The 13,047-nt window shown below is 37.2% G+C and overlaps 1 protein-coding gene across 1 annotated transcript; it reads left to right on the top strand.

The window, feature by feature from the left end:
• Positions 1–193: 193 nt before the first annotated feature.
• LOC121432042 (retinol dehydrogenase 11-like) lies at positions 194–12,010 on the top strand. The gene is made up of 5 exons (XM_041629864.1): positions 194–287; positions 710–952; positions 2,407–2,607; positions 5,077–5,284; positions 10,746–12,010. Exons 1-5 carry the CDS (start codon positions 194–196, stop codon positions 10,951–10,953), a joined length of 954 nt encoding a protein of 317 aa, XP_041485798.1. The 3' UTR covers positions 10,954–12,010.
• Positions 12,011–13,047: the final 1,037 nt, after the last annotated feature.

The raw sequence follows: 13,047 nt of genomic DNA, 5'->3' as shown, positions 1-13,047 counted from the left end.
ACAGAACTGATGCGACCAGAAAAACGCGATTTGTTCAAGTTCTCAGACTTTGGGAAAGTAACATTAATTAGACATGGAATTTGCTGAAGACTTGCTAACGCACTCAAAGGATCTAAACCATCAGTCTTTGGGATGGTTTACTCCAGCTTCTTTCTCTGTGAAATTCACCCTCGTTGCAACTGGGACTGTCGTAATGTCTTATGCTGCATATTACGTGTGGTATTCCACGAGCATTCGAAGGGTGAACAGTCGAGTGAGTCTGAAGGGAAAAACCGTGCTCATAACAGGTATTCCATCCCAAACAACAATTTGTAAGAATTATAATAAAAAGTAATTGATTATTATTATGGAATTGGCGAAAGGAACTCAACTAAATTAATTTATCAAGATAAAGTTCATGATAATTTTCGAGTAAATTTCAATTGTACCCAACCAATACAAGCAGTTGAAAGATCACACCTCTAAACACCTTGCCTGTAATTAACTCGATATATTTCAAGAACCTAACGTATATCCCCCTCCCGATGAAAAGGTCAACACTTGTGTATCTCTGTACACAGCTCATCCTTGAGAGCCAATACAATAGTCAAATTCATATAGATATGTTCGAAGTAAACGTGCTTTAGCCGCTTCCATTTTTAAAAATATTCATAAAGACCCAGGTTAAAAATATGATATTATATAAATATTGATTACAACTGTCTTGCAGGTGCTAATGCTGGTATTGGTCGAGAGACTGCTATTGACTTTGCTAGCCGAGGAGCTAGGGTTATCATGGGATGCCGCAACCCGACCAAAGCAAAGGTAGCAGTAGATGATGTCCGCAAGAGATCATCCAATGAAAATGTCATCTTCAAGCAAATGGACCTATCAGACTTGAGTTCAGTCAAAAAGTGCGCAGAGGAAATTCTGGAAGAAGAGGAGAGACTTGACGTTCTCATAAACAATGCAGGTTAGAACTATCAATATTTTGTAGTATGAAAGCTATTCCTTCTAAGTCATTTGGGACTATTCACCCTCTCCAAAATACTCGAACCTTAATCTGATTTAAAACAAAATCCAAACCAGGCAACACAAAAAGGAACAAAATTCTACCATTTTTGTAAAGCGTAATGCGGCCAGTTCGCAATCGAGAGCTGATCTCATTGTTTTGTTCATCTCTTGATCCATGTCTACTTCTATTTTGTTGAAATTAGTATACCAAAACGTAAAAAATAGTATAATTATGTTTTTATTATGGAGACCAACATACAACTATTTCTTATGTCAATATTAATGTAAACGAATAAAAAAGGACTAAAATGAAACTAATGGAGTCTATATAGTGGGCGAATTAAACATTGATTTGATTTTTCAAATTTCTTCATCGCATTTTTGTGATTATTTATGTAACCATGTACCCAAATCACTATTTTTTAATCCAACGTCGAAATACCGAAATATTTTCTTTCTTCCATAAAATCGTCAGTTGTTCCGGGCTCTGATTTCAATGACAATTTTGTCCCAAATTCTACAATACACTCTCATTTTACTCGCCAAAGAAATCAAATTCATCTACCCTGAGCTCGATCAACTATATCTTTAAATTCCTTTAAAACTTGTTTTCCTAAGTTATGGAATAACCTCCCTTCTGACATAAAATCCAGTTCAACTCTTTTTAGGTTCAAGAGACTTATCAGAAAATTATTAACATGTGCTTTAAAACATTTAGCCTATTATTTGTTTTTTATCTCATTGAAAGTCCCCCTTCCCCTTTTTTCTGTTTTCTTCCGACTGTTGCATCGGTGTACTTATTTTTCAGTGTACATTTTAACCCGGTGGCCCCTTTTTATAAGCTCTGCTTTCTCCGGGGTCACCAAGCCATCATTCTATTGTTATATTTAGTATTTGTATAATTATCTATATTGGTATGTATGTAATTGTTTGTACCTGATGGTGGTTGAATAAATAAATTGAATGGAAATTGTTTGTTATGTGTTTGCTTGTGCAGAGATGTATTTGATTCCATGTCAATGTTGATGTTAAGGTGCAAGAATAGAAAAGAAATCGCTGAGAAAACTCACTGATCACCTTGGGAAAAAAAGAACAGTGACTTTCAATATTGTGTCATTTGCAACTTTTGAATTTTGACCTTGCCCCACATTTCAAAGCATTGCACCTCTAGGTGAACCATAATCACATCATGTAGGGCACCATTTGAAAGGGAATTCAATGATCCTTTGAATGATATCAAATACGCATTGCGTTAAATTGGAAGTTGGAAGACATTAATGGCCCAACTTAGATTTACAAACTTTCATGAGGAGTTTATTTAGAAATAATCCTATTATATACTGTCATTGCCCTGGCTTTATAGCCCCTGCTGCCGCTATTAAGCTTGTTGTCCAATCTATCACTTGCATACAGGATTGGTCGATTACTCTTACTGTAGCCCAACTCCAGAAGGTTATAATATCGCCATGGCAACGAACCACGTAGGACATTTCATGCTAACGTTGACCTTGGTCAATCTCATCAAGAGGAGCGCCCCAAGTCGGATCATCAACGTTTCTTCCTTCGCACACGATGCCATCAAGAGCATTGATTACACAAACATATCAGGGAAAGGTAAGCTTGCTGATTATTGTATAACCGGAATATTAGAAACCATTCAAATCATTAATGTTTGGCTTAGTTCATAACAAACTACAGATATATCATCACTCCAGTCATCGGATCCTGGCTTGCCCGTGCACAATGCACCTTCTCCACTCCATGGGGAGCATTCCAACAAAAGTCCCAAGCCTCAAGTACAATGAAGTACTAGGAATACTACAAAGGCTTTCGCATCCTACGGGTATTAACTCATGGGTGGAGTGGCAAATTGTGGATTGATGCCTTGCAAAAGGACGCTAGGCTATGTTGGGATTCGAACACACGACCCTCTGATTACAAGGAGATAGCCAGAACTGATACAGTACGACGCTTCCATTCATATTCGAATATTCATTCGAACCAACCGACAATTTCCTGAGATTCATGATTCAATACAGCTGACTGACTGAAATGTGTGCATAAGATTAGCGGTTTAACATTGATTCTAGGAAGGTCTATTACTAAACTTCTTTCTCCAAAATGGGGTAGAAATACCATTTAACTGTTAGATCTATACACAGCAAAAACTGTGGTGTTAACCGGTGCGCATAGAGGACCACACCAGTTATTTTACACCGGTGTTAAATTGGTGGTATTAGTTTTACACCTATAGATGTTGTAACAACACCTTTTGTTGTTACATTTACACTCTTTGGTGTTTATGTTTAATCTCTAGGGTGTAATTTTAACACTTCCGGGTGTGGTCATATAAATCATAGGGTCTCAAAGTTGAAGGGGATACCCCAGGCTGAGAATAATGTGATTTGAACAGATATCGCAAACATGCAGTACTGAACATTTCAGCTAAATCGGAGAAGGAAAAACGAAGTTATGACCAATTTGGGTCACAGCCTCAACAAGTTCACTTCTCTTTCAACTCTTGCAGAGACCCTATTATATTTGATCATTTTTCTTTGTATGCAAAATCAATGACTTATGTTGGTGATAATATGTTTTGATTAAATGTTCATGCTTGGAAAAGCTGGGATAACTTTGTGAAAGAGTGTAAGAGTCATGTGTGGGAAAAACAGCTTCGAAAAGGCCAAACAATGTTTGAAAAATCATGGAGCGCAGCCTTTCATTTCAAATAAAAGGAATTTTTCTTCCTCTCTGACTTGTATTGAAATAGTATATTGTAAAGTGGCGGAATGAGCTCTAAAAATGAGGGGTTAGAGCGTAGCGTATTTGATACGATTGCTAAAAAGTGGCGAGCGAGATAAAATGTTATTCTTTCAAAATAAAATCTAATTTGTGACGGATTTTGACAATATATTAAATAATTGATATTATAATTTATAATATTTCTTCTTTCCTTCCTTCCTTTCTTTCCTTCCTTCCTTTCTTTCTTTCTTTCTTTCTTCACTTTTCTTCTTTTTCTTCTTTTCTTTTTATCTTTCTTTTTTATTTTTTCTATCTTTTATCTTGTTCTTATTCGCTTCTTTTTTTCTTCTCCTTCTTCTTCTTTTTCTTCTTTTCTCTATTTTTTCTCTCCCCCGCCCAAGGGATAAAATCTACCGACCGAGTGCAAAAAAGTGTGTATCCTATGGAAGTGAAAATGATTCTCAATAAGTTAAATTTCATGTTGAATCTATTCTCACGCTTAGAAAAGCGGAAGAAATTTTAGAGGTATGCAAAAGTCAACCAGTGTCAAAGAAGCCAAATACAGAACAAAGGCTTCCAAAATGCTCCTCTGTAGTGTATTAAAACGGTATACGCGGCAACATTATGATTATAGTTACTAGTGGTGTAACAAACCCTAATATAAGGGGGTAGAGCATATTACATACAGTATATCATGAGGCACAATTTAAGAACAATTGCTTGCGAGCGAGCAAAATGTGTTACCTTTTGAATGAAATAAAAAAAATTGTGATGGATTTTGACACGATATTCAGATATTGCTATATTTCACCAGCTGTGACGCCCAAACTTCTTGGACGCCCCTCCTCATCCAAAACATATCACCGCCAGGATGGGGACTAGAGATTTACTGTCATTACTGTAATTTTGAAAATGTTCTCAGTAGACAGTAGATAGTGGTCTTCTAGAAAGCATACGTCCAATTTGGATGGGCTGTCATGTGGGGGGGGGGGGGTATCCTAACGTAGAGATAAATATATACAGGGAAACGTTCATAAAGATCTCTATTGGAACGTTCCATCAACATTTTCGTCCAGTTGTCAGAATTAAGGGCCGCGGAACGCGGGGGCGGAGGGTTCCACCCCCCTCTTTTTCCAAAAGCGTGTTCAAAAACGTAAAAATTACCATCCAAATGTGATTTTGTTTTGCATCGTCAGCCCCCCTCCCCCCTTCAAAACCGTTCCATGGCCCCTGTAATGGACAACTTCTCTTAATTTTGATCGGCTGAGAAGCAAACAGACTTTATCGGATAAAGCGTCAGACAAGCGTTTCCATTGCTTTCTCGATTCTTTTCGCTCACAGGAATATCTGGGTTGAACCGCTATCTTGAAAGTAAAGTGGCAAATATTCACTTCACTATGATGTTAGCAAAGCGGCTCCGGGGGACTGGTGTCACAGTGTATTCGTTAAACCCAGGCGCCATTTACACGAACATTTGGGAGTCCGGTAGAGTTACCATACGATCCGGAATATTACGTATTCTCTACTTGATGATAATGCCCATTTTAAGGTGAGTCCTTTTATTCAGCACGAATTTCAGATTTATATGATCAGGCCCGGGTTGTACGATCGTAATTACCGTACAACTTTTTTTTCCTGAAATATTTTTACATATGCATATAATATACACTCTAAAAATGAAGTGCTAATTTAGCTCTTTAAGAGCGTGTAAAGTGACTGCACTACGGAGTGCTGATTTGTCTAGTTCAAATTTGAACCAGACAAATCAGCACTCTGAAGTGCAGTCACTATACACGCTCTTTAAGAGCTAAATTAAGAGCGTGTATAGTGACTGCACTTCGGAGTGCTGATTTGTCTAGTTCAAATTTGAACCAGACAAATCAGCACTCCGAAGTGCAGTCACTATACATGCTCTTTAAGTGCTAAATTAGCACTTCATTTTTTAGAGTGTACATAATGATATATACATATAATCATAATAAAATAAATTAATGAATAAAAATAATTTAAAAATAACAAAAAATAGTACACTAAAATTAAATCAGAGAGAAAGAGAGAGAACCAAATCAAAATATATTTTGGTCATTCCAGTATTTTTGACGAAATGTATAATGGAAGTGAACTGAAAAAAATTTTGCAGAATGGCAAGTAACCCTACATATGAATTCCAAGAATTGATATACTATGAACTGAAATCGGCAGATGCATTCTTTCTAAAAATCTGAGAAGCACTAGAAAGTGTTTTTCGTGCGCCATAGTGCTAAGATTTACTATTACATAGGCGGATCCAGCTTTTGGCGAAAGGGGGGCGCACTGCCGAGCGGCGCACATATTTTTGCACTTCACCGGCGCCATAAAAGAAAATGTTGAAAAAGAAAAAGGGGTAATGCCTGACCCTGTCAAAACACGCACACGCACACACACATGCATATATATATATATATATATATGACTCATATCATATAGATATATATGACTCATGAGATAGAGAAACATGTTTCACCGACAAATTAATGCGAGCGCGAAGCGCGAGCTGAAATTTTTAAAGTATACTGACCTGAAAACAGGAAAAAGGTGCCTGTTTAGGACTGTTTGTAGTAACTCATGAGGAGGATACATATCTCACTACACAGATAATGCGAGTGCCGAGGGCGAGCTGAAATTTACTTATATTCTGACCAGAAAGCTTGATATTCTAAGCATTCTTGGTACCAATGATTAAAATGGGTATCTAAAAAAAAATGCGAGCGCGAAGCGCGAGCTTAAAATTTTGATATTTCGATCTGAAAACATTACAGTTTAATGTACGTTTTAATAAAGAACAAGATTATATCCAACAAAAGATTATTGCAAATCGAAGCGGGAGTTCTTTTGAGGTTCAGAACTAAAAACGGGACATTCTATTCACCTATTTAATCATGAAAAGTATGGGGTTTTGCTACAGAAATGATGCGAGCGCGAAGCGCGAGCTGAAATTTTTTATGTTCCAATCTGTAAAGCGGATAATTTGAGCACGATTTTTAATAAAGAACGAGTTGTGTAGCTCATTCTCGTTTGCTGATTTCTGTGTAACATTACCATCTTATTGTTTCTGCACATGCGGAATTATTGGGGGAGGGCAAAACGATCATTCTTGACCGCGGCGCCGATCTAGATTTGGTTAGCAATAGGCCCTTCTTCGTTATTCTACCGGCGCTTATTTATTGAAATCAGGGGACGCTGATCATTCTTGACCGGCGCCGATTTAAATTTAGGTGGCGCCGGTTAAGACAAAGGCAGCGCCGATTTGTCTTGACCGGCGCCGATTTAAACAAGTAGTACTGATTATTTTTACCGACGTTACGTAAGATTCAGGCAGCGGCAATCCATAATCGACTGGCGCCGATCTAGAACCAGGAGGCGCCGATTATTCTTGACTGGCGCCGATTTTTAACCAGGTGGTGCTGATTATTCTTGACCAGCCCCGATTTAGATATAGGTGGCGCTGATTATCCTTGATCGGCGCCGGTTAAGAACTCAGGCAGCGCCGTTTTTTCTTTACCGGCGCCGATTTATAACCAGATGACGCCGATTGTTCTTGTCCAGCGTCGATTTAGATTAAGGTGGCGCTAATTATCCTTGATTGGCGCCGGTTAAGACTCTGGCAGTGCCGATTTTTCTTGACTGGCGCCGATTTATAACTAAATAGCGCTGATTATTCTTGTCCGGCGCCGATTTAGATTAAGGTGGCGCTGATTATTCTTGATTGGCGCCAGTTATATGCAGGCAGCGCACTGCTACCGGCGAAGTTGTTGGGAAAAGGGTAGTTAAAAGAAAAAATAAGGAAGATGATATGATTACGCTTTGCTGGGGATAGTCTTTCCTTTACTGTTGCTAATGTTATATCAGTGTATAATTTTTTTTAAGCACCGCCTTTTCCCTTTCTTTCCTTTATTTTTAATTTTTCAAGCGGCGCCTTTTCTTTCTTTTACTTTTTTTTATTTTTTTATTTTGAGCGGCGCCTTCGGCGCCGCTCAAATATTAGGGGGGGGCGCGCGCACCCTGCGCACCCCCCCTGGATCCGCCGATGTATTAAAAAAAACGGGACTCATGTTTTGAAAAGTCTATCAAAATTTTGTTTCGAATTATGTTGATGACAATAGACGCTCTGAAGTCTTGTCTTTCGAATGCCATTAAAAATAAGTTTCGTTCATATGAAAGTACACTGAACGTTTTTGTCAGGGGTTCAAAAATGGCTTGCGTCAAATGGCAGGAAATGAGAAAATATTGACGATCAGACTTCCTCTTCAGCTTTTCATTATATTTGCCATATGTTTTTTAATTATGCTTTCAAATTCCCTTTACAAAGCATTAACTTACTTGAATTGTTTTGTATTTTCATTTAACTATGTAATCTTTTAGCATATTCCTTAATAATTAGAAACAAAAAAAATTGTCAACCCGCTGCTTCAGCGCCCCAAGCATTTCCCTGGAGATGACGCGTGTATATTTCATCTTAGGCAGCTGCAGCTGCTTCTTTGAATAATGTCCATTTCATGTTACTTTACAAAAAGAAAAGAATTAAACTCTCGCTTCGTGCTCATAATTATTTCTATATCTTGCAGAGAAATATGCTCCATGTTCTCAATAACAAAATGTCCCGTTTCTAGGTCAATTTATCCCCAAAATTCAGCTTGTGTTTCGCGCTCGCATTATTATTTTCTTAGGACGCGTATGTCCTTCACATGCATTTACGCATAAGTAATATGTCAAAGCATATACCTTTTGTTTTAATGATTTTCCGAAGTTTTTTTTATCGCTCCTCAATGAAATTTGACACTTTTCCGTTCATAAACTGTATAAAATCAAATCAGATGAATCAGTTAAAAATCGCAAATTTATGATTTGGATAAAATTGAAAATTGACATTGAAATTTTTACACAAAATCGGGCTTTTGAGCAATTTTTGGTACGACAAGCATTTGGAGAATTATCTGTTTCTTCGGAAGTGCGTTTAGTTGGGCTTCGCGAATTTGGTCTTAAAGGTATTGTTTAACTTTGTGAGCAGACAATTCTCAAACCAAGGTGAAACATGTGTACAAGTGCATGTATCAGAACTAATAAACCCTGAAAACAACCATTATTGAGAATGAAAAGCTAAAACTACAAGACGAACCCCGATTTTGTAAATAGGCGTCTTATAGACGCCTAAATAGTACACATAAGTGTATGGGATGAAATTAAAATGGTGTTTCCGGTCACTTTATATTTCAATTTTTGAAGCACTAAATAATTATTTTTGAACGCAATTTTTTCTGGGCTTCATTTTTGTAACATATCATAGACACAGGTGACAAGTGTGACCTTCTAGCTCAGATTTTTTTTAAAGTCAAACCAATGTTAACCAATCACTTTAATAGAGGAGGGAGCCTCGGAGGAAAATATTCATAAAATATCGCTGTGAAAGCTTTTCACTACACAAACATTATTGCACAACACGTTAAGGGGGTTGAAGTGCTCCCCGGTTTAAGGTTAAATTGTTACTTTTTAGGTCAATATACACTCAGCAAAAATGTTCTTGGACACTTATAAAAGTTAAAATATTCCATATAGATATTTGATTAAAGGCAAACTAGTGTATTTCAACATGACCGACAATATTCCTCTTCCAGTATGACATGAAATTTTCATGTGAACGGTCATGCATGGGTGATTAAATGCTTTAAACAATAGCAATGTCAGTAAAAGAAAAATGGAAGAAATGGATCAGTCAGTGCATGGCTGGTTACAGGCATTAAACAATAGCAATGTCAGTAAATGAAAATTGCAAGAAAACGATCAGTCATTCTTTCAGTTGTGAAAGTTTATGTGACATAAATATCCATCAAACGATAAAAGCAAACTCAAAGTCAAATACCACTCTAAAAGAGCAGACAAAGTTATACACCTTGGATGCATCAATATTCCACTAGAATTTTAAAGCAAAGTTTATCGATAAAAAAAATGTCAAATTCAGTATCTTGGCCTAAGCAAACGAAAATTCAATATCTCGTTTGTCCACCCTGCCTCTGAATGAGTGCAGCACATCGAGGTCTCATGCTTGTCACAAGTCGGCGAATTTGCTCTGGGGTGATGTCCCATTCTTCCCGGAGATAACACCGGACATCTCTTAGAGTGTCTCCTGGTTGATTTCTTTGATTGACCAATTTCCCTAGCTGATCCTACGAGTGTTCAATCGGGTTCATGTCTGGTGAACAAGCGGGCCATGGATCTAAGAGCAGAACATTGTGGTCATCCAGAAATCTTGGACAATGTTCACTCGATGGGGACGCGCATTGTCATCCATGAGAAGAAACTGTTCAGATACAAAAATACAAACAATGTGATCAGATAATAAAATAAATTGCGTGGCTTTCCATGAAGGTTATCAGAAACCTGTAAGTCTGGATCGCCAAAACATAGTGAAAAGACAACAATATTAATAAAAAAATATCATATCATTATCATGTCATTATCATAGCAACCTTTGCTTTGGTGCTCATGGGGTCTACCTATGGAAACATTCATCACATAAGGAATCTATTGGCCAAAATTACTTTCTGAGCTCTTCTGAGTAAATTAAAATGATCTGAACTATGATATACTATTGTTGCTATCGGAAAAGGTCCCTTAGAAATCGTTGCTATGAATAAATGGATCAAAACTGTTGTGATACAAAGAAATATGGTTTAGATACAAATTTATGTGACGTATTGCTTGTAAAACTGTTCCTCAAGCCCAATAAAGCTCGGTTACTAAGGTAGATATGTTACTTAGTAACCGTTGCGATGTTTGGGAAACTCACGTTGGCACCCCCTGCTAAAAATGTTTAGGATAACTTACTCTAACTTTTTGCCAATTTTCATGCTTGTACATGTACCATTTTCTTAACATTTTTTCACCAATCACCTAGACTACTACTCCCATGTCTACACAGATACTGCCATTCCTAATTTATGCATGTATATATATATTTCATTATTATTTGCCAGGCTAATACTGATGAACGAGAAGGACGGCGCCCAAACCACTATCTACTGTGCTGTTGACGAATCCATCACACGAAATTCGGGTGGATACTTCACAAACTGCAGTCTGGGAAAGGTATCTGAATTAGCTCAAGATGAACAACTTGCAAAACAACTCTGGGATATCACATGCAAAGCGACTGGTATTGATCCCAACATATTACTAGAATAGGTCAGGGGCGGATCTATATTCCACGGAGGGTGATTGACCGAGAAATTTGAAAAACAAAAAGAAAAGAAACAAGAAGGCTTCACAGCAAAATGAAGGTCATTTTGGTACCGCGGAAATTGACAAGCAAAAAGGGGAAGTTTCACTACCAAATGAAGGTCATTTTGGGACCGAGAAAATTTGTACTAGCAAAAAAAGGGGGTTCACTGTAATGAAGGTAATTTGGGGTTGACTCCCAAATGTAGGTCTTTTACTTTTTTATTGGCAGCCCAGGGGGGGTGGATTACCCCTAACTTCACCCCACCCCCTAATTCCGCCACTGAAGGTGCCGTGGCCAAGTGGCCTAAACAAATTGACTTTACTTTGAAAGTCCGAGGTTCTATTTCCGACATGGTCCTTGACCACGGTGAATTTGCTACCACTGTTCTTTTATCTTCCATCAAATTAATGAAAATGCTTGTGCACTAATGATTTTTCTTGTGCACTTGGTTTTTTTTATCCCCTCTTCCAAATGTTTGTTAATCTTTCAGACTCTTTTGTCAATCTCTACATTTATTTCAGTTCTTTACTTCCGGAGAATGCCTAAAGTGATATCGATTGTCAAAATGAAAAGTCGACCCATGTAAATATCTTAAAACTTGTCGTTTTTAATATCGCGTTGGTGTTCTTAAAACCATATGCCTCTCCTGTATAATGTACATTTACATAGAAGTGAAATTGAATTCCTTCCATAAGTAAGCAACCTTAGTCCATTAAAGGCTTTGGTCATTTACCAATCGGGTTGTGGACTATGTATACTAAGATTTATGAAGTAGGATAGATTTAAGAAAAACCTCAAGCCAATCTGGGTTATGTTTTCTATTAAGTTTATTTCTATTGTTTTTACTAATCATCAGTTATGATTAAAATTTTATATATGTTCACTTAATGTGGGATGCTGGGATTTCATTCTTCGCCATGTACTCAGTATAGATATTTTATTTACAATAAAATGGTGTATCGCGGGAAGGATCGCAAAATGGGAGAAAATTATATTAAATTTTGTGAAATTGCACAAATATACCTGTATGTAAAGAGTTTATTTGTTGTATGACTCAGTTTATTAATCAATGATCCGGTACTTGAAATGTAACCCTTTAAAAAAATTGCATGATACAAGATTTATAGTCATTTCGCACTTAGGAATATCGGACAAATTGTCAACTGAAAAAATATATATTTTCGATTTTTGGTATATTCATCTCAATTTCTCGTTACAAAATACTATATGAGCATGATAAAACCATCATCATTCTGTAAACTGCAATATAGCCAACGTTATTATCAACGGCTGTCCTCATATTCTTGTTGTATCTTGTCACCTCATGTTTTTTTCGTTGTTTATATAAGATTTATCATTTTCTTATCGTGTAACGTTACCTAGCTGTACTGTTGTCTCCCAGTCTAATCAGTAGTAAGCTACCATGGGGTAGCTTGCATGCATTGATGTATCATATACCAACATTTGTATTTTGAGGTTATACTTGACAAATATTATCAATAAATGTATTAATAATTCAATAAGTCAATAATAATTCAAATGAATGAATGAATATATCAATCAACAATTAATCAGTCGATCATCATTGATCAATCAATCAAGGTGGCGCCGCATTGGGCCATTTACCATGAAAAAGGCAATTACTTTTGCGTTCCTGGATTTATGATTTTGAAGAAAGCCTCAATCTGTCAGCTGATTATTATCCCTCTTTTCTTTTATTTATTTTCCCCATCCACTTTTCTTCTCTCTTTTTCCGTAATTTAATTGGGGTAGGGGAGGAGGCCTCGGTCCCATCGATTCGTACGAGCCAATATGTCCCCCCCCCCCCCCATTCCTTTGTGGAAAATATAGGGATAACAAGGAAAACGCTTTAAAAGGCTCAGCGATCGAGTCCTCACCTTTAACCCTTCTCATGGAGAGAGACTGTCATTTTTGTTGGTCTTCTTCCCTCTCAGTTCTCCACTTTCTTTTTTCCCCTTTCCCTTTCCCTTCTTTTGCTTCACTTTCTCTATGTATTTCCCCTTCATATACACCAGGCTCTATTCCTTTGCTTCTCG

Source organism: Lytechinus variegatus, chromosome 1, assembly GCF_018143015.1.
Source record: "Lytechinus variegatus isolate NC3 chromosome 1, Lvar_3.0, whole genome shotgun sequence".
Classification (NCBI taxonomy): Eukaryota; Metazoa; Echinodermata; class Echinoidea; order Temnopleuroida; family Toxopneustidae; genus Lytechinus; species Lytechinus variegatus.
This window is presented reverse-complemented; position numbering and strand designations above follow the sequence as displayed.